General features: G+C 39.6%; 1 protein-coding gene across 1 annotated transcript in view; it reads left to right on the plus strand.

Moving 5' to 3' along the window:
* The window catches only part of metro (membrane palmitoylated protein 7-like protein metro), a 278984-nt gene that overhangs the window by 17644 nt on the left and 238311 nt on the right, over positions 1–23029 (plus strand). The window contains exon 2 of the mRNA XM_071662259.1: positions 14955–15085. Within this exon, the coding sequence (XP_071518360.1) occupies positions 14955–15085 (131 nt within the window). The remainder of the gene's footprint in view (positions 1–14954; positions 15086–23029) is intronic.

Below are 23029 nucleotides of genomic sequence, written 5' to 3' on the forward strand. Positions count from 1 at the left end.
GTGAGAGGACAAGAGCAAGGGAAGGAGTAGCACTACTCCTGAAACAGGAATGGTGGGAGTATGTGATAGAGTGTTAGAAAGTATACTCTAGATTGATATGGGTAAAACTGAAAGTTGATGGAGAGAGATGGGTGATTATTGGTGCATATGCATCTGGGCATGAGAAGAAAGATCATGAGAGGCAAGTGTTTTGGGAGCAGCTGAGTGATTGTGTTAGTAGTTTTGATGCACAAGACTGGGTTATAGTGATGGATGATTTGAATGCAGAGGTGAGTAATGTGGCAGTTGAGGGAATACTTGGTGTACATAGGGTGTTCAGTGTTGTAAATGGAAATGGTGAAGAGCTTGTATACCTGGTTTAAAAAGAGAGATATACATAAGTATATGTATGTAAGTAGGAGAGATGGTCAGAGAGCATTATTGGATTACGTGTTAATTGATAGGCGTGTGAAAGAGAGGCTTTTGGATGTTAATGTGCTGAGAGGTGCAACTGGAGGGATGTCTGATCATTATCTTGTGGAGGTGAAGGTAAAGATATATAGAGGTGCTCAGAAAAGAAGAGAGAATGTTGGGGTGAAGAGAGTGGTGAGAGTAAGTGAGCTTGGGAAGGAGACTTGTGTGAGGAAGTACCAGGAGAGACTGAGTACAGAATTGGAAAAGGTGAGAACAAAGTATGTAAGAGGAGTGAAATGGGATGTATTTAGGGAAGCAATGATGGCTTGTGCAAAAGATGCTTGTGGCATGAAAAGCGTGGGAGATGGGCAGATTAGAAAGGGTAGTGAGTGGTGGGATGAAGAAGTAAGATTATTAGTGAAAGAGAAGAGAGAGGCATTGGGATGATTTTTGGAAGGAAAGAATGCAAATGACTGGGAGATGTATAAAGGAAAGAGGCAGGAGATCAAGAGAGGAAGGTGCAAGAGGTGAAAAAGAGGGCAGATAAGAGTTGGGGTGAGAGAGTATGATTGAAGTTTAGGGAGAATATAAAGATGTTTTGGAAGGAGGTAGATAAAGTGCATAAGACAAGGGAACAAATGGGAACATCAGTGAAGGGGGCTAATGGGGAGGTGATAATAAGTAGTGGTGATGTGAGGAGATGGAGTGAGTATTTTGAAGGTTTGTTGAATGTGTTTGATGATAGAGTGGCAGATATAGGGTGTTTTGGTCGAGGTGGTGTGCAAAGTGAGAGGATTAGGGGGCATGATTTGGTAAATAGAGAAGAGGTAGTAAAAGCTTTGCGGAAGATGAAAGTTGGCAAGGTAGTGGGTTTGGATGGTATTGCAGTGGAATTTATTAAAAAAGTGGGTGACTGTATTGTCGACTGATTGATAATTTTTTTTAATGTATGTATGACTCATGGTTAGGTGCCTGAGGATTGACAGAATGCTTGCATAGTGCCATGGTACAAAGGCAAAGGGGATAAGAGTGAGTGCTCAAATTACAGAGGTATAAGTTTTTTGAGTATTCCTGGTAAATTATATGGGAGGGTATTGATTGAGAGGGTGAAGGCATGTACAGAGCATGAGATTGGGGAAGAGCGGTTTGGTTTCAGAAGTGGTAGAGGAATATGTTGATCAGGTGTTTGCTTTGAAGAATGTATTGAGAAATACTTAGAAAAGCAAATGGATTTGTATGTAGCATTTATGGAGAAGGCATATGATAGAGTTGATAAAGATGCTCTGTGGAAGGTATTAAGAATATATGGTGTGGAAGGCAAGTTGTTAGACTCAGTGAAAAGTTTTTATCGAGGATGTAAGGCATGCGTATGAGTAGGAAGAGAGGAAAGTGAGTGGTTCTCAGTGAATGCAGGAGGGGTGTATGATTTCTCCATGGTAGTTTAATTTGTTTATGGATGGGGTTGTTAGGGAGGTGAATGCAAGAGTTTTGGAAAGAGGGGCAAGTATGCAGTCTGTTGTGGATGAGAGAGCTTGGGAAGTGAGTCAGTTGTTGTTCGCTGATGATACAGCGCTGGTGTCTGATTGGGGCGAGAAACTGCAGAAGCTGGTGACAGAGTTTGGTAAGGTGTGTGAAAGAAGAAAGCTGAGAGTAAATGTGAATAAGAGCAAGGGTATTAGGTACAGTATGGTTGAGGGACAAGTCAATTGGGAGGTAAGTTTGAATGGAGAAAAACTGGAGGAAGTGAAGTGTTTTAGATATCTGTGAGTGGATTTGGCAGCGGATGGAACCATAGAAGCAGAAGTGAGTCACAAGGTGGGGAATGGGGCGAAAGTTCTGGGAGCGTTGAGAAATGTGTGGAAGTTGAGAACATTATCTTGGAAAGCAAAAATGGGTATGTTTGAAGGAATAGTGGTTCCAACTATGTTATATGGTTGCAAGGTGTGGGCTATAGATCGAGTTGTGTGGAGGAGGGTGGATGTGCTGGATATAAGATGTTTGAGGACTATATGTGGTGTAAGGTGGTTTGATCGAGTAAGTAATGAAAGGGTAAGAGAGATGTGTGGTAGTAGAAAGAGTTTAAACAAGGGTAAAGGGGAAGAGTGGTTTGGGAATGTTTTGGAGTAGAGTCAGGGGTTGGTGAGAGAACAAGAGTAAAGGAAAGAGTAGCACTTCTCCTGAAACAAAAGTTGTGGGAGTATGTGATAGAATGTGAGAAAGTTAATTCTAGATTGATATGGGTAAAACCGAAAGTGGATGGAGAGAGATGGGTGATTATTGGGGCCCATGCAGCTGGGCATGAGAAGAAAGATCAGGAGAGGCAAGTGTTTTTGGAGCAGCTGAGTGAGTGTTAGCAGCTTTGATGCACGAGACCGGGTTATAGTTATGGGTGATTTGAATGGAAAGGTGAATGATGTGGCAGTTGAGAGTATAATTGGTGTACATGGAATGTACAGTGTTGTAAATGAAAATGGTGAAGAGCTGGTAGATTTGTGTGCTGAAAAAGGACTGGTGATTGGGAATACCTGTTTTGAAAAGAGAGATATACATAAGTATACATATGTAAGTAGGAGAGATAGCCAGAGAGCATTACTGGATTGTGTGTTGATTGATAGGTGTGTGAAAGAGACACTTTTGGATGTTAATATGCTGAGAGGTGCAACTGGAGGGATGTCTGATCATTATCTTCTGGAGGTGAAGATGAAGATTTGTAGAGGTGTTCAGAAAAGAAGAGAGACTGTTGGGGTGAAGAGAGTGGTGAGATTAAGTGAGCTTGGAAAGGAGACTTATTTGAAGAAGTACCAGGAGAAATTGAATGTTGGATGGAAAAAGGTGAGAGCAAATGATGTAAGAGGAGTGAAGGAGGAATGGGATGTATTTAGGGAAGCAGTGATTGCATGCGCAAAAGATGGTTGTGGCATGAGACGCGTGGGAGGTGGGCAGATTAGAAAGGGTAGTGAGAGGTGGGATGAAGAAGTATGATCTTTAGTTAAAGAGAAGAGAGAGGCATTTGGATGATTTTTATAGGGGAATATTGCAAATGACTGGGAGATGTATAAATAAAAGAGGCAGGAGGTCAAGAGAAAGGTGCAGGAGGTGAGAAAGAGGGCAAGTGAGTGTTGGTATGAGAGAGTATCATTAAATTTTAGGGAAAATTAGATGTTTTGGAAGGAGGTAAATAAAGTGCGTAAGACAAGAGAACAAATGGTAACATCAGTGAAGGGGGCTAATGAGGTGGTAATAACAAGTAGTGATGAAGTGAGAAGGAAATGGAGTGAGTATTTTGAAGGTTTGTTGAATATGTTTGATGATAGAGTGGCAAAAATAGGGTGTTTTGGTCGAGGTGGTGTGCGAAGTGAGAGGGTTAGGGAGAATGGTTTGGTAACCAGGGAAGAGGCAGTGAAAGCTTTGCAGAAGATGAAAGCCGACAAAGCAGCGGGTTTGGATGGTATTGCAGTGGAATTTATTAAAAAAGGGGATGACTGTGTTGTTGACTTGTTGGTGAGGATATTCAGTGTATGTATGGTTCATGGTGAAGTGCCCGAGGATTGGCGGAATGCATGCATAGTGCCATTGCACAAAGGCAAAGGGGATAAAGGTGAGTGTTCAAATTACAGAGGAATAAATTTGTTGAGTATTCCTGAGAAATTATATGGGAGGGTATTGATTGATTGAGAGGGTGAAAGCATGTACAGAGCATCAGATTGGGGAAGAGCAGTGTGGTTTCAGGAGTGGTAGAGGATGTGTGGATCAGGTGTTTGCTTTGAAGAATGTATGTGAGAAATATTTAGAAAAACAAATGGATTTGTATGTAGCATTTATGGATTTTGAGAAGGCATATTATACAGTTGACAGAGATGCTTTGTGGAAGGTATTAAGAGTCTACGGTGTGGGAGGTAAGTTGCTAGAAGCAGTGAACAATTTTTATTGAGGATGTAAGGCATGTGTACAAGTAGGAAGAGAGGAAAGTGATTGGTTCCCAGTGAATGTTGGTATGCGGCAGGGGTACGTGATGTTTCCATGGTTGTTTGATTTGTTTGTGGATGGGATTGTTAGGAAGGTGAATGCAAGAGTTTTGGAGAGAGGGGTAAGTATGCAGTCTGCTGTCGATGAGAGGGCTTGAAAAGTGTTAGTTGTTGTTTGCTGATGATACAGCGCTGGTGGCTGATTCGAGTGAGAAACTGCAGACGCTGGTGACTAAGTTTAGTAAAGTGTGTAAAAGAAGAAAGCTAAGAGTAAATGTGAATAGGAGCAAGGTTATTAGGTACAGTAGCATTGAGGGACAAGCCAAATGGGAGGTAAGTTTGAATGGAGAAAACTGGAGGAAGTGAAGTATTTTAGATATCTGGGAGTGGATTTGGCAGTGGATGGAACAAAGGAAGCAGAAGTGAGTCAGAGTGTGGGGGAGGGGGTGAATGTTCTTGGAGCACTGAAGAATGTGTGGAGAGAATGTTATCTTGGAGAGCAAAAATGGGTATGGTTGAAGGAACAGTGGTTCCAACATTGTTATATGGTTGTGAGGCATGGGTTATAGATAGGGTTGTGTGGAGGACGGTGGATGTGTTGCATATGAAATGTTTGAGGACAATATGTGGTGTGAAGTGGTGTGATCGAATAAGTAATGAAAGGGTAAGAGATATGTGTGGTAATAAAAAGAGTGTGGTTGAGAGAGCAGAAGAGGGTGTAATGAAATGGTTTGGTCTTATGGAGAGAATGATTGAGGAACGATTGACAAAGAGGATATTTGTGTCAGAGGTGGAGGGAGCGAGAAGTGGGAGACCAAATTGGAGGTGGAAGGATGGAGTGAAAATGATTTTGAGCGATTGGGGCCTGAACATGGAGGAGGGTGAGAGGTGTGCAAGGAGTAGAGTGAATTGGAGCAATGTGGTATATCGGAGTTGACATGCTGTCAATGGATTGAACCAGGGCATGTGAAGTGTCTGGGGTAAACCATGGAAAGTTTTGTGGAGCCTAGATGTGGAAAGGGGGCTGTGGTTTTGGTACATTACGCATGACAGCTAGAGACTGAGTTTGAACGAATGTGGCTTTGTCTTTTCCTGGCAGTACCTCATGGGGGGAGGGGGGATGCTATTTCATGTGTGATGATGTGGCGACAGGAATGGATAAAGGCATCAAGTATGAATATGTACATGTGTATGTATGTATATGTTGAAATGTATAGATATGTATATGTGGTTGGGTGAGCTTGTATATATATGCATGTGCATGTGGGTGGGTTGGGCCATTCTTTTGTCAGTTTCCTTGTGCTGCTTCGCTAACACGGGAGACAGCGGCAAAGTATAATAGATATGATATGGATACATATTATTATTTCTATTATATTATTATTATTATTATTATTATTATTATTATTATTATTATTATTATTATTAGTTATTTCTGAAAACCCATACAAATCTTCACCTTAGCCTCCACAATATAATGATCAGACATCCCTCCAGTTGCACCTCTCAGCACATTAACATCCAAAAGTCTCTCTTTCGTGCGCCTGTCAATTAACACGTAATCCAATAACGCTCTCTGGCCATCTCTCCTACTTACATACGTATACTTATGTATATCTCGCTTTTTAAACCAGGTATTCCCAATCACCAGTCCTTTTTCAGCACATAAATCTACAAGCTCTTCACCATTTCCATTTACAACACTGAACACCCCATGTATACCAATTATTCTCTCAACTGCCACATTACTCACCTTTGCATTCAAGTCACCCATCACTATAACCCGGTCTCGTGCATCAAAACCACTAACACACTCATTCAGCTGCTCCCAAAACACTTGGTTTTCAGAAAAGAAGAGTGAATGTTGGGGTGAAGAGGGTGGTGAGAGTAAGTGAGCTTGGGAAGGAGACTTGTGTGAGGAAGTACCAGGAGAGACTGAGTACAGAATGGAAAAAGGTGAGAACAATGGAAGTAAGGGGAGTGGGGGAGGAATGGGATGTATTTAGGGAATCAGTGATGGATTTCGCAAAAGATGCTTGTGGCATGAGAAGAGTGGGAGGTGGGTTGATTAGAAAGGGTAGTGAGTGGTGGGATGAAGAAGTAAGATTATTAGTGAAAGAGAAGAGAGAGGCATTTGGACGATTTTTGCAGAGAAAAAATGCAATTGAGTGGGAGATGTATAAAAGAAAGAGACAGGAGGTCAAGAGAAAGGTGCAAGAGGTGAAAAAGAGGGCAAATGAGAGTTGGGGTGAGAGAGTATCATTAAATTTTAGGGAGAATAAAAAAGATGTTCTGGAAGGAGGTAAATAAAGTGCGTAAGACAAGGGAGCAAATGGGAACTTCAGTGAAGGGCGCAAATGGGGAGGTGATAACAAGTAGTGGTGATGTGAGAAGGAGATGGAGTGAGTATTTTGAAGGTTTGTTGAATGTGTTTGATGATAGAGTGGCAGATATAGGGTGTTTTGGTCGAGGTGGTGTGCAAAGTGAGAGGGTTAGGGAAAATGATTTGGTAAACAGAGAAGAGGTAGTAAAAGCTTTGCGGAAGATGAAAGCCGGCAAGGCAGCAGGTTTGGATGGTATTGCAGTGGAATTTATTAAAAAAGGGGGTGACTGTATTATTGACTGGTTGGTAAGGTTATTTAATGTATGTATGACTCATGGTGAGGTGCCTGAGGATTGGTGGAATGCGTGCATAGTGCCATTGTACAAAGGCAAAGGGGATAAGAGTGAGTGCTCAAATTACAGAGGTATAAGTTTGTTGAGTATTCCTGGTAAATTATATGAGAGGGTATTGATTGAGAGGGTGAAGGCATGTACAGAGCATCAGATTGGGGAAGAGCAGCGTGGTTTCAGAAGATAGAGATGCTCTGTGGAAGGTATTAAGAATATATGGTGTGGGAGGCAAGTTGTTAGAAGCAGTGAAAAGTTTTTATCGAGGATGTAAGGCATGTGTACGTGTAGGAAGAGAGGAAAGTGATTGGTTCTCAGTGAATGTAGGTTTGTGGCAGGGGTGTGTGATGTCTCCATGGTTGTTTAATTTGTTTATGGATGGGGTTGTTAGGGAGGTGAATGCAAGAGTTTTGGAAAGAGGGGCAAGTATGAAGTCTGTTGTGGATGAGAGAGCTTGGGAAGTGAGTCAGTTGTTGTTCGCTGATGATACAGCGATGGTGGCTGATTCATGTGAGAAACTGCCGAAGCTGGTGACTGAGTTTGGTAAAGTGTGTGAAAGAAGAAAGTTAAGAGTAAATGTGAATAAGAGCAAGGTAATTAGGTACAGTAGGGTTGAGGGTCAAGTCAATTGGGAGGTAAGTTTGAATGGAGAAAAACTGGAGGAAGTAAAGTGTTTTAGATATCTGGGAGTGGATCTGGCAGCGGATGGAACCATGGAAGCGGAAGTGGATCATAGGGTGGGGAAGGGGGCGAAAATCCTGGGAGCCTTGAAGAATGTGTGGAAGTCGAGAACATTATCTCGGAAAGCAAAAATGGGTATGTTTGAAGGAATAGTGGTATGAGATGTTTGAGGACAATGTGTGGTGTCAGTGGATTGAATCAGGGCATGTGAAGCGTCTGGGGTAAACCATGTAAAGCTGTGTAGGTATGTATATTTGCATGTGTGGACGTATGTATATACATGTGTATGGGGGTGGGCTGGGCCATTTCTTTCGTCTGTTTCCTTGCGCTACCTCGCAAACGTGGGAGACAGCGACAAAGCAAAAAAAAAGAAAAAAAATATTAATTATTATTATTATTGTTTATATTTATTTATTTATTTTGCTTTGTCGCTGTCTTCCGCGTTAGCGAGGTAGCGCAAGGAAACAGACGAAAAAATAGCCCATCCCACCCACATACCCATATATATACATACACGTCCACACACGCAAATATACATACCTATACATCTCAGCCTATACATATATATACAGACACAGACATATACATACATACACAGGTCAATAATTTATACTGTCTGCCTTTATTTATTCCCATGGCCACCTCGCCACACATGGAATAACAACCCCCTCCCCCTCATGTGTGCAAGGTAGCGCTAGGAAAAGACAACAAAGGCCCCATTCATTCACATTCAGTCTCTAGCTGTCATGTAATAATGCACCAAAACCACAGCTCATTTTCCACATCCAGGCCCCACAGAACTTTCCATGGTTTACCCCAGATGCTTCACATGCCCTGGTTCAATCCATTGACAGCACGTCAACCCCGGTATACCACATCGTTCCAATTCACTCTATTCCTTGCATGCCTTTCACCCTCCTGCATGTTCAGGCCCCGATCACTCAAAATCTTTTTCACTCCATCTTTCCACCTCCAATTTGGTTTCCCACTTTTCCTTGTTCCCTCCACCTCTGACACATATATCCTTTTTGTCAATCTTTCCTCACTCATTCTCTCCATGTGACCAAACCATTTCAAAACACCCTCTTCTGCTCTCTCAACCACACTCTTTTTATTGCCACACATCTCTCTTACCCTATTATTACTTACTCGATCAAACCACCTCACACCACATGTTGTCCTCAAACATCTCATTTCCAGCACATCCACCCTCCTGCGCACAACTCTATCCATAGCCCATGCCTCGCAACCATACAACATTGTTGGAACCCCTATTCCTTCAAACACCCATTTTTGCTTTCCGAGATAATGTTCTCAACTTCCACACATTCTTCAAGGCTTCCAGAATTTTTGCCCCCTCCCGCACCCTATGATTCACCTCCGCTTCCATGGCTCCATCTGCTGCCAAATCCACTCACAGATATCTAAAACACTTCACTTCCTCCAGTTTTTCTCCATTCAAACTTACCTCCCAATTGACTTGACCCTCAACCCTACTGTACCTAATAACCTTGCTCTTATTCACATTTACTCTTAACTTTCTTCTTTCACACAATTTACCAAACTCAGTCACCAGCTTCTGCAGTTTCTCACATGAATTTGCCACCAGCACTGTATCACTAGCGAACAACAACTGACTCCCTAAGCTCTCTCATCCCCAAGAGACTGCATATTTGCCCCTCTTTCCAAAACTCTTGCATTCACCTCCCTAACAACCCCATCCATAAACAAATTAAACAAACATGGAGACATCACACACCCCTGCCGTAAACCTACATTCACTGAAAACCAATCACTTTCCTCTCTTCCTACACGTACACATGCCTTACATCCTCGATAAAAACTTTTCACTGCTTCTAACAACTTGCCTCCCACACCATATATTCTTAATACCTTCCACAGAGCATCTCTATCAACTCTATCATATGCCTTCTCCAGATCCATAAATGCTACATACAAATCCATTTGCTTTTCTAAGTATTTCTCACATACATTCTTCAAAGCAAACACCTGATCCACACATCCTCTACCACTTCTGAAACCACACTGCTCTTCCCCAATCTGATGCTCTGTACATGCCTTCACCCTCTCAATCAATACCCTCCCATATGATTTCCCTGGAATACTTATCAAACTTATACCTCTGTAATTTGAGCACTCACTCTTATCCCCTTTGCCTTTCTACAATGGCACTATGCAAGCATTCCGGCAATCCTCAGGCACCTTACCATGAGTCATACATACATTAAATAACCTTAACAACCAGTCAACAACGTAGTTCCCCCTTTTTTAATAAATTCCACTGCAATACTATCCAAACCCGCTGTCTTGCCAGCTTTCATCTTCCGCAGAGCTTTTCCTACCCTTCTCTGTGTACCAAATCATTCTCCCTAACCCTTTCACTTTGCATACCACTTCGACCAAAACACCCTATATCTGCCACTCCATGGTCATACACATTCAACAAACCTTTAAGATACTCACTCCATCTTCTCACATCACCACTACTTGTTATCACCTCCCCTTTAACCCCCTTCACTGATGTTCCCATTTGTTCCCTTATGTTACGCACTTTATTTACCTCCTTCCAAAACATCTTTTTATTCTCCCTAAAATTAATGATACTCTCTCATCCCAACTCTCATTTGCCCTCTTTTTCACCTCTTGAACCTTTCTCTTGACCTCCTGAAAAAGAAGGTAAATGAGAGTTGGGGTGAGAGAATATTGTTAAATTTTAGGGAGCATATAAAGATGTTTTGGAAGGAGGTAAATAAAGTGCATAAGAAAAGAGAACAAAAGGGAACTTAGGTGAAGGGGGCTATTGGGGAGGTAATAACAAATAGTGGTGAAGTGGGAAGGAGATGGAGTGACTATTTTGAAAGTTTGTTGAATGTGTTTGATGATAGAGTGGAAGATATAGGGTGTTTTGGTCGAGGTGGTGTGCGAAGTGAGAGGGTCAGGGAGAATGATTTGATAAATAGAGAAGAGGTAGGAAAGCTTTGCAGAAGTTGAAAGCCAGCATGGCAGTGGCTTTGGATGGTATTGCAGTGGAATTTATTAAAAAAGTTTGTGACTGTGTTGTTGATTGGTTTGTGAGAATATTCAATGTATGTATGGCTCACGGTGAGGTGCCTGAGGATTGGCAGAATGCATGCATAGTGCCATTGTAGAAAGGCAAGGGGGATAAAGATAAGTGTTCAAATTACAGAGATATAAGTTTGTTGAGTATTCCTGGGAAATTATATGGGAGGGTATTGATTGAGAGGGTGAAGGCATTAACAGAGCATCAGATTGGGGAAGAGCAGTGTGGTTTTAGAAGTGGTAGAGGATGTGTGGATCAGGGGTTTGCTTTGAAGAATGTATGTGAGAGATACTTAGATAAACAAATGGATTTGTATGTAGCATTTATGGATCTGGAGAAGACAAATGATAGATTTGATAGAGAATCTTTATGGAAGGTATTGCCAGTATATGGTGTGGGAGGTAGGTTGCTAGAAGCAGTGAAAAGTTTTTATCGAGGATGTAAGGCAAGTGTACGAGTAGGAAGAGAGGAAAGTGATTGGTTCCTAGTGAATGTCGGTATGCGGTAGGGATGTGTGATGTCCCCATGGTTGTTTAATTTGTTTATGGATGGGGTTGTTAGGGAGGTGAATGCTAGAGTTTTGGAGAGAGAGGCAAGTATGCAGTCTGTTGTTGATATGAGGGCCTGGGAAGTGAGTCAGTTGTTGTTTGCTGATGATACAGCACTGATCCCTGATTTGGGTGAGAAACTGCAGAAGCTGGAGACTGACTTTGTTAAAGTGTATGGAAGAATATAGCTGAGAGTAAATGTGAATAAGAACAAGGTTATTAGGTACAGTAGGGTTGAGGGACAAGTCAATTGGAAGGTGAGTTTGAATGGAGAAAAACTGGAGGAAAAGAAGTGTTTTAGATATCTGGGAGTGGATTTAGTAGCGGATGGAACCATGGAAGCGGAAGTGAGTCAGAGGATGGAGGAGGGGGCAAATGTTCTAGGAGCATTGAAGAATGTGTGGAAGGCGAGAATGTTATCTTGGAAAGCAAAAATGGGTATGTTTGAAGGAATAGTGGTTCCAACAATGTTATATGGTTGCGAGTCATGGGCTATAGATAGTATTGTGTAGAGGAGGGTGGATTTTTTTGGAAATGAGATGTTTGAGGACATTATGTGGTGTGAAGTGGTTTGATTAAGTAATGAAAGAGTATGAGAGATGTTTAGTAATATAAAGAGTGTGGTTGAGAAAGCAGAAGAGGGTGTATTGAAGTGGTTTTGTCACATGAAGAGAATGAGTGAGGAAAGATTGATAAAGAGGATGTATGTGTCATTGGTGGAAGGACTTAGAAGTGGGAGACCAAATTGGAGGTGGAAGGATGGAGTGAAAAAGATTTTGAGTGATCAGGGCCTGAACATAAAGGAGGTTGAAAGGCGTGCAAGGCATAGAGTGAATTGGAACGATGTGGTATACAAGGGATGATGTGCTGTCATAGATTGAACCAGGTTATGTGAAGCATCTAAGGTAAACCATGGAAAGTTTTGTAGGGCCTGGATGTGGAAAGGGAGCTGTGGTTACAGTGCATTATACATGACAGCTAGAGACTGAGTGTGAACGAATGTGGCCTTTGTTGTCTTTTCCTAGCACTACCTCGCACACACGCGTGGGAAGGGGGTGTGCCATTTCATGTGTGGCAGGGTGGCGACATGAATGGATGAAGGAAGTAAGTATGAATATGTACATGTGTATGTATGTATATGTTGGTGTATGTATGTATATATTAGTGTATGTATATGATATATACATTGAAATGTATAGCTATATGTGTGTGTGTGGGCATTTATGTATATACATGTGTATGTGGGTGGGTTGGGCCATTCTTTCGCCTGTTTCCGTGTGCTACCTTACTAACGCAGGAGACGGTGACAGAGTATAAGATGATAATAATGATATACATATATTTATATATTTATTTATTTTGCTTTGTTGCTGTCTCCCGCGTTTGCGAGGTAGCGCAAGGAAACAGACGAAAGAAATGGCCCAATCCACCCCCATACACATGTATATGAATACACGTCCACACACGCAAATATACATAACCATACATTTTAATGTACACATATATATACACACACAGACACATACATATATATTTATTCATTTATATATATATTCATATATATATTCATATATATATATATATATATATATATATATATATATATATATATATATATATATATATATATATATATATATCTTCATATTTTAAAGGATCACGATTTTGCGCGTGATCAAGATATTCCTATGAGTCCACGGGGAAAATGGAACACGAAAAGTTCCCAAGTGCACTTTCGTGTAATAATCACATCATCAGGGGAGACACAAGAGAGGAATATAACAGTCAGTTGATATACATCGAAGAGACGAAGCTAGGATGCCGTTTGGTAAACATGTTTACCAAATGGCGTCCTAGCTTCATCTCTTTGATGTATATCAACTGACTGTTATATTCCTCTCTTGTGTCTCCCCTGATGATGTGATTATTACACGAAAGTGCACTTGGGAACTTTTCGTGTTTCATTTTCCCCGTGGACTCATAGGAATATATTCATATATATATATTCATTTATTTATTCATTATACTTAGTCGCTAAGTCCACTCCCAGATATCTAGAACACTTCACTTAATCCAAGTTTTTCTCCATTCAAACTCACATTCCACTTAACTTGTCCCTCAACCCTACTGAACCTAATAACCTTGTTCTTATTCACATTTACTCTTAAGGTAGCATCAAGAACAAATGACCCTTAGATAGAAAAATCCTCACTAGGCTCCTTGTTCTGTTCTTTTTTTGGTAAGTAATACAGGAAGGGAGGATTTCCAGCCTCCCATTACTGTTGCTGTTAGTCACCTTCCGTGACATGCAGGAAATACGTAGGAAGTATTCTTTCTCTCCCATCCCTTGGGATAAGTTTGGATGTTATCCTAAGCATATCATATATGGTGGCCACATGTAAATGCTAACTTTGTTATAAGTATGATTTCAAGCCAGTGTTATTAGTATGATTTCAAACCAGTAGTTCTGTTTGTTTATCTGTTATCAAAATGAATGGTTTAAGATCTTCCATCAATAACTATTTGAATAGAAATGGAACTATAGTCAAACATTTGTAATTAGTGGCCAAGTATGATGGAAAATCACTAAAATTTAGGGGTTTTGGTAGCTGTTTTGAATTTATGCTAATTAAAAGAATCAGTTTGAGCTTCAAATTGTTTCTGTTTTATTTCTGTGTGATAATACATAGTTTAGTATCTAGAAGCACTAAAAATAGGATGGTAAGAAGTGGAAATGTGGTCAAACCTGGTGGCTGTCTTGGATTTATGCAGTTTAGACACTGTTCCAGCATTTCAGTTTTGGAGGACCTTTGATATGCCATTCTATGGACGTTTCTAAGGTGAATTCTGCTACAGTTTGTGGTGGGTTTACCCCTTTTTGTCATAAAGATGATTGGACTATCGCCATTTTGAGACTTTTTTTTGTATAATAAGAATTCGTCAAACTGTATGGACCCATGGTTACTTAATAGAGAGGAGACTTGTTCCAGTATGTGACATTTGTAATTGCCAAAAATATAGGAGTTTAAGGTTGACTTGAATTGCATAATATACAGTGGAAGAAGAGATAATATTGGGGAAATTTGAGTCTGTATTTCAAATGTAAAGAGATTGATGAACTTTTTAATGGAAGGCAAAAGATATGATTATAGACTATTTTAAGATTTAGATACCATTTTTATTGTAAAAAGATATGAACAGTCTTAAGGATCAAGCACAAGCTCCATAAAATTGCTGGGGCTTCCCTCAGGAATAACACATATACATCAAGGAATGCAAAATGAACTGATATTGAGAAACTTTTATTTCATATATCAATTTATGGGTGTTGGAATTAATGTTACTCTTTCATGAAAGCTGAGTTCTCATAGTTTGGAATTTCTGAACCATAGGTGGTTATGCTTAAGCAGTTCAGATACTTATTATAGCAGGATGGAGTCTCACTCTTGTAAATTAATTTTTATGAGTGCATGCACTGTGCTTTACATAATTCATAATTCATTCTTATTCCATTTACCTAGAATTATTATCTGTAACATGGATACCATAACTAGAAGCTTTATTGCATTTCATAATTATTGAAGCTGAGTAATTATAAGAAATATATTTTTTCAGCTCTGGGTGGTTTGTTGTCCTCCCTGGAGAAGGCACGAGTTCAGCTAGATAGTGATGAAGATGACTTTGGATTCCTTGCAGACTTACTTAAGTCTCGAGAACTGCAAGCTCTTGTTCATGTACATAATAAGGTAAAGAATATCCCAAGGATTATGCAATTGTTCTCATTTGTCCATTGAGGATCCAGCTATTGACCTATTATTGTTATTCAGTGAAACTGTTATGTTGAATTTGTTAGGATTTATTTAGCATGAGTTTGCAGAGCTTTTTTGGGGGGAAGATATGAAGTGCTTGGCACCTTTCATTTTATTTGGTAAAGAATTGATTGCATATGAATGTTTGTTTATGAATTACTGCTTTATTTGCTTTCTTTGTTTCAGCAGGGCTGTAGTAGTAATACCTATGCACAGAAATTTGAAACACAGTGATTTACTGAAGTTGTGCCAATGATGTTTGTAAATGATAGCTTGTAGGAGGCCCAACTGGTGCCACATATACTTGGTTAATTCATATGATCAGTTAGGGTATGTTTGTAATTTTGAGTGCATTATTACTAGACTTTAATGTCATATCTCTTACTGGTTGGATTATTTTTGTCGCATCAGTGTTTTAACTCCTTGCCAAAATTTAGCAGTAGTCCATAAAATCTTGTTAGTAATGTATTGCCAAAACCTTTCACAAATTAGCTAGGTTGTTGAAGAATCATTATGTGATGAAACCAACAGATAGAAGTGATGCAGGTTTTAGATGTAAAAGTTTACTGAAGGTTTTGAAAAGACATTGATAAAGACTGAGTTATTTTTACATTTTAAGATACATAGTTACTTTTACTTTTTTATCATTTCTAAGATACATAGATCTTCATCTGTTCCTGGTGTTACTTTGCTGTTGTAAGAAGTGGTGAACAGGACTGAAAAAAGTTTATCTCAGCATGGATCCACATCTTTTATGGTACATGATGCTGGTGTAGGCTTTTACCCATACTGATAATTTGTATGGAATATTTTTCACTACTGTTACATAGGTGATGTTTGAATGGCTGCAACACCAGCTGGTTCAGCTCTGGAAAATGTTTGTGCCTTTTATTAGTATGATGCAAACAAGCTCTCTCAAAATGTCCATTATAGCCCATACTTTGGCCATCAGTAAACTTGATATTGTCAGGAGTACATATGAGAACTTGACAATTTTGTGCAGCTTTATGATTATTGAGCTTTGTGATGATGTGAAAACCTGTATGCAGCCCACAACTATATCTGATCCTCACAGATTCTGGAAATAAGTGTCTGGTGCATCAAGATAGTTCTGAGAAGCTTCCTGGTGCTTCACAGTTTGACTAGCTTAATGAAAGTCATCACTAAACCCACAAATAAGATCACTAGAAGTTATTGACAAGCTCACAATCTCACCAATTTCTTCTCTGCTGTGTTAACCACTTGTACTGGATAAGTTCACAGTCATTCGCAGTTTGGAAGTATGTGTTATTCTGGAGTGGAATGTTGTGTTTTTGCTGATCAGGTGTGGTGAGAAATTGTTTCCCTTATCAAGAAGGCCTTAGTAATGAACTTCTGAAAGTTTTACCATTGGAATACTTCCAGCTGCTCTAATGCAGTCTTATATGATTCTTCTACAACAGAATGAGCAACTACATCAGCAGAATCACAGCTTAAACTAAGATGGTCTCAGTACCCTTCTTGAGGAGCACTAACAGTGTTGTGAGTGCCAGAGTCCACAGCATTGCCATTCACAATTGAGTGGGATTAAGGTTCACCTGGAGGTACAGTCATATGCATGAAGCACAGTTTCCTCAAGCTTCTTTGACATCCACTATAAAGGAGGAACATTCTTTCTTTTGCTTTTAGCTTTTGTACCCCACCATTATTATCTGCAGCAACTATCAAATTATGATCACTGACATCAATTTGATATATTATCAATATACAGTATTACATTGCATATATTGTATTAATATATACATTTTCTCTCATACATTAGTGTCGTGATATAATGCAAGTTAGATACGAAAAAAGTTTGCACAATATCAAATTGTGCTATATTGTAATATCCTTTTTGTAGAAATTATGGGTTAGTGACTGGGCCAAAAAACAATAAACAGAACATGAATTATACTAAAATTGTTATGTAGATATTGTAAACTATCGTACCAAATAACACTCAAAATGTTGTCCAAGTAATGAAAATGATATTCAATTCACGCAAAAAAATGGTAGACAGGTATCTGTTTATTAGTCACACATCCATATTTTTTGTGACTTAAGATAGGTTAGGCAACACCTTGTTATATATTATCTCTGAATATTTAGATGATTATGAGTTTATGCATTAGGAAGAACCTACTGAAGAGAACTATATTGAAAAAGTACCAGTAAATTATAGACAAATTACAGTTTACTGTATCATTCACCGAAAAAAATTATGAATGTCTTGACTAGAATACGATTACATGCTTCACTTCACCTACCTGCATTGCAAACATTCCATTTTATGGCCCATATTTCCATTATTTTTCTGAATATGAAACTTATTTACTTCTGTATACTATAGGCTAGGTATGTTAACCTTCTCCACTTAAACACCAGAATACACAAAGTTAGAACTGTCAAAACTAAAGAAAGCAGTAGAGGGTTTCTTGCATACAATTTGTGAAACGGCTGAAATCAATCATTCAGTCATAGACTTGTAATGATGATGGTGGATGGGAAAGTGTGTCAAGCTGTAACTCAAACCTCTGCTGCTGTTTCATGGTAAATGTGTCAACCAAAAGCAGATCCTTCAGGACTGAATGACCATATAGAAATTGGAAAAATAGAAATGTTAGAGAAGCACTGTTATACAGACTGTCCCCCCCTCCACCTTCTTATAAATTCAGTGAAGTGCTTCCTTTACATTGAATATAAAGAAATGGATGGTTATATGTGTTGAAAACCTGTACAATGAAATGTTGATGTGCAAAAAGAAATAATAGATGAATTATGTATTCCAGTATGTCAGGCATCAGAATAAGCTTTAGAATTGACTCATGAAATTGTAAGTACAAGACAACAGCACACTTGCAAACCATCAAGAACAAAAACAAAGACCTAGTAAACTGGTTACTATTGATTTTAGATGTGATATTTATCCATACTTGATATCCTATGGAACAGTTCTCTTCTGTAATTTTCTAGATTCCCACTTCCACAAGCTCTGCAACTTCTACATCAGCTACTGCAGTCTCAGCTGACAGTCACATTTCTCTAGCTGACACATCTACTAAAATTTGCTTTTCCTGACTTACATTCGATCTTCATCAACTTCTCTTGAATTTTGATGGCTGTATTTTTAATAATTTGCTCGGTCATAGGAAATTGTCGTACCCACATTTCTTGCAGCCAGACTTTCAGGGCATCCTTCATCTGCACATATGTCAGCATCCTAAGATCCATTGCCATCTCCAAAATAGATGGCTGAGAAAAGGCTTTCCTGATAGATTCACTGTTCCTTGTTATGGTGGTGGTGCTACTCTCATGGTGAGCAAATGCTGAAGTGTTAGACCTACACTCAGGTTCATTCAGTATCTTGAACAGGCTTACTTGTTGTAGGAGTATTAGTTGGATGCTTAGGGATAGTGGTGACTGGTTTAAATGGGCAGGAGTGTGAAAATATATGAGCAGCAAACACTGCCACCTTACTCTTTGAATGCAAGAAAAGAACTGATGCAGTAGACAGCATGGCATTGGCTTCCCATGGTCTGCAGCCAGCTGGGCTCACATGATATAGTGACCGCTTGTGTTATGATTAAAAAAATTTGAGTGATTTAGGTGCCTGCTCTATATCAAGATTTTTATTGTTATATCAAGATTGTCTTATCAAATAGCACTATATCGCAACTTTACTGTACTTGTTTGCTGTGTCCTGCATTAGTAAGGGAGGAGCATTAGGAACATGTGGAAAAATGGCCTCATTAGTTCACATCCACTCTTTACTTGCCATTTATTATGCACCAAAACCAGAGCCTCTCATCCACAACTGGCCCCACAGACCTTTCTATGGTCTATCCTGAGCACTGTATTTGTCTTAGTTCTGTCCATTGAGAGCACACTAACTCCTCTATACCATATCTTTCCAGTTCACTCAGTTCTGTGCATGCCTCATGAACTCCTGCATGTTCAGGCCCCAAGCACTCAGAACTTGTTTGACTCCATCCTTCCATCTCCAATTTGGTCTCCCCTTTTCCTTGCCCCTTCCACTTATGGTGTGCATACCCTGATTGTCAACTTCCCCTCACTCATCTTCTCCATATGTACAAAACATTTCAGAAAATAGTCTTCAGTTATTTCCCTCATACTTCTCTTATTGCCACATCTCTCTCTTACTGTTTTGTTCCTTACATGATCAACCCTCCTCATGCCACACATTATCCTTGAACTTTTCATTTCCAACACATGGAAGAAAATGATGATTTGAATTATTTTCTTAATTTCAGCTGTCTCTTACTCTGAAAATTTGATATGTATACTATATTTATTAACATGTAATATTTTGAAACATATCCCTGGGGATGGGGGAGAAAGAATACTTCCCATGTATTCCCTGCATGTTACAAAAGGTGACTTAAAGGGGAGGGAGAGGAGGCTGGAAATCCTCCCCTCCTATTTTTACCTTTCCATACAAAGGAACAGAGAAGGGGGCCAAGTGAGGATATTCCCTCTAAGGTTCAGTCCTCTGTTCTTAAGTCTACCTTGCTGATGTGTGAAATGGTGAATATGCATGAAAAAAATTAAACATGACAGACTTTTTTCTTTGGTATGTTTGGGTGCAGCAGTGGCAGTGGGGAGGCATCCATGTGAATTTGTCTATAACTTGATCCCTGAGGTAGGGGAGAAAGAATTCTACTTTTGTATTCCCCCATGGATTGTAGAAGGCAACTAAAGGTGTGGGAGTGGGAGGTTTGGATTAGGGTGTCTGAATGTGTGTGGGTGTAACCTAGAGGAGAAGAAGGGAGAGATAGGTTGTATGTTTGAGGAAGGAAACCTGGATGTTCTGGCTCAGAATGAAACGAAGTTCAGGGGTAAAAGGGAAGAATGGTTTAGAAATGACTTGGGAGTAAGGTCAAAAGTTGATGAGAGGACTAGAGCTAAGGAAGGAGTAGCAATACTCCTGAAGCATGAGTTGTGGGAGTGTGTGATAGAATGTAAGGAAGAAGATACTAGATTGATGTGGATGAAACTGAAAGCGGATGGCTAGAGATGGATGATTATTGATTCTTATGCCCCTGGCCTTGAGAAGAAAGATCATGAGAGGCAGATGTTTTGGGAGCAGCTGAGTGAGCGTGTCAGCAGGTTTGATGCATGTGATCAGGTATTAATGATGGGTGATTTAAATGCAATGGTAAGTAATTTGGCAGTTGTGGGTATGATTGCTGCTTATGGGGTATTGAATGTTATGAATGGAAATGGTGAAGAGATTGTGGATTTGTGTGCTGTAAAAAGACAGGTGATTGGAAGAACCTAGTTTAAAAAGAGATATACCACCTATCCTCTACTTATGACTTATGTGACTTCTGACCATCCATTCATACAGCTGGAAAAAATGTAACTTAAAAAATGTAAATAAATATAAAAATTAAGCTTGGTCATATGTCTGCCAGTGCTAACTGTCACACAATATCCTGGCATTGTGTACATCACAGCATCTCTCTCAGTTCTCTCTCTCAGTTATCATTCAGTAAGCATGCATTATTCGAGTGAATTTAATGAATTTTTGTGCTAGATTGAACCATTTTTGTATCAAACCCAAAGGAAGATGATGTACAAGAGGAAAAACCCATCACATTTTGATAGATCTGGCAAGAAGCTGAGGAAGATGCTCAATTTGGAATTGAAAATTAAGGTAATCACCCAGATTGAAGGAAGAAAATAAATTAATCTGATTAAACATGATCTGCAGTTGTCCCATTAATGGTTTCCATAATTTTAAAAGACAAAGAAAAAATACAAGAAGCAGTGAAAGGTTAGGCAAGTATGAAGTCTTCTATAATATCAAAGCAATGACTAGGGCCCATCCACGAAATAGAGAAGATCTTGATGATGTGGATGGAAGATCAAAGTCAAAAACATGTACCACTAAGCTTACTAACAAATCAGGTGAAGGCTAGAAGTCTTTTTGAGACATTGAAGTAGTGAGCGGGCAAGGATTACATTGAGAATTTCACAGCAGGTCATGATCTCTTCAATAGATTTAAAAGAAGCTATAGCTTGCACAACATTCGAGTCACAGTCGAAGCAGCAAGTGCTGACATAGGACCTGCTGAAAAGGTAGAAAATAACCCAAAGATCTTTCTTTAATAAACCATTGAGTGATTTTAAAAAATATCAGTTAATAAAACTGGTCAAACAAAAATGAAATAATCACGATAGAACTTGCATAGTGTGAAAAATGAAAATAATGAAATAACTAAAGAGTTTTTTACTCAAGAGGTAAAAAGAAACTACAGAATCATATAATAAAACTAGTTAATGAAAATGAGATAATCATGCTAGAAATTGAGTGGTATAAAAGAATGCTGTATAGGTATACGAATTCCATATGCCATGCTAACATATGCCTGACTTATGTCAGCTTCAGGATCCGACCGGTGAGTCAGAATGGAACTTGGATGTATGTCAGGGATAGATAGTACTCACAAGTTTAAGTATGTAATTAGGAGAGATGGTAAATGGGTTTTATTAGATTATGTATTAATTGATAGGAGGTAAATAAAGTGTGTAAGACAAGAGAACAAATGGGAACATTGATGAAGGGGGCTAATAGGGAGGTAATAACAAGTAATGATGAAGTGAGAAGGAGACAGACTGAGTATTTTGAAGGTTTGTTGAATGTGTTTGATGATAGAGTGGCAGATATAGGGTGTTTTGGTTGGGATGGTGTGTGAAGTGAGGGGGTCAGGGAGAATTGTTTGATAGATAGAGAAGAGGTAGTGAAAGCTCTATGGAAGATGAAAGCCGACAAGGTGGCGGGTTTGGATGGTATTGCTGTGGAATTTATGTAAAAAAGGAAGTGAGTGTGTTGTTGATTGGTGGGTAAGGATATTCAGTATATGTATGGAGCATGGTGAAGTGCCTGAGGATTGGTGGAATGCATGCATAGTGCCATTGTACAAAGGCAAAGGGGAGAGAGGTGAGTGTTCAGATTACAGAGGCATAAGTTTGTTGAGTATTCCTGGGAAATTATATGGGAGGGTACCGATTGAGAGAGTAAAGGCATATACAGAGCATCAGATTGGAGAAGAGCAGTGTGGTTTCAGAAGTGATAGAGGATGTGTGGATCAGGTGTTAGCTTTGAAGAATGTATGCGAGAAATACTTAGATAAACATATTGGATTTGTATGTAGCATTTATGGAAATGGAAAAGGCATATGATAGGGTTCATAGAGATGCTGTGCGGAAGGATTTAAGAGTATATGGTGTGGGAGGTATGTTGCTAGAAGCAGTGAAAAGTTTTTACCAAGGATGTAAGGCATGTGTACGAGTAGGAGGAGAGGAAAGTGATTGGTTCCCAGTGAATGTCGGTTTGCGGCAGGGGTGCATGATGTCTCCATTGTTGTTTAATTTGTTTATGGATGAGGTGGTTAGGGAGGTGAATGCAAGAGTTTTGGAGAGCGGAGCAAGTATGCAGTCTGTTGTGGATGAGAGGGCTTGGGAAGTGAGTCAGTTGTTGTTTGTTGATGATACAGCACTGGTGGCTGATTCGGGTGAGAGACTGCAGAAGTTGGTGACTGAGTTTGGTAAAGTGTGTGAAAGAAGGCTGAGAGTAAATGTGAATAAGAGCAAGGTTATTAAGTTCAGTAGGGTTGAGGGCCAAGTTAATTGGGAGGTAAGTTTAAATGGAGAAAAACTGGAGGAAGTGAAGTGTTTTAGATATTTGGGAGTGGACTTAGGAGCGGATCGAACCTTGAAAGCGGAAGTGAGTCACTGGGTGGGGAGGGGGCAAAGGTTCTGGGAGCATTGAAGAATATGTGTGGAAGGTGAGAACATTATCTTGGATAGCAAAAATGGGTATGTTTGAAGGAATAG

Source organism: Panulirus ornatus, chromosome 6 (genome assembly GCF_036320965.1).
Source record: "Panulirus ornatus isolate Po-2019 chromosome 6, ASM3632096v1, whole genome shotgun sequence".
Taxonomy (NCBI): Eukaryota; Metazoa; Arthropoda; class Malacostraca; order Decapoda; family Palinuridae; genus Panulirus; species Panulirus ornatus.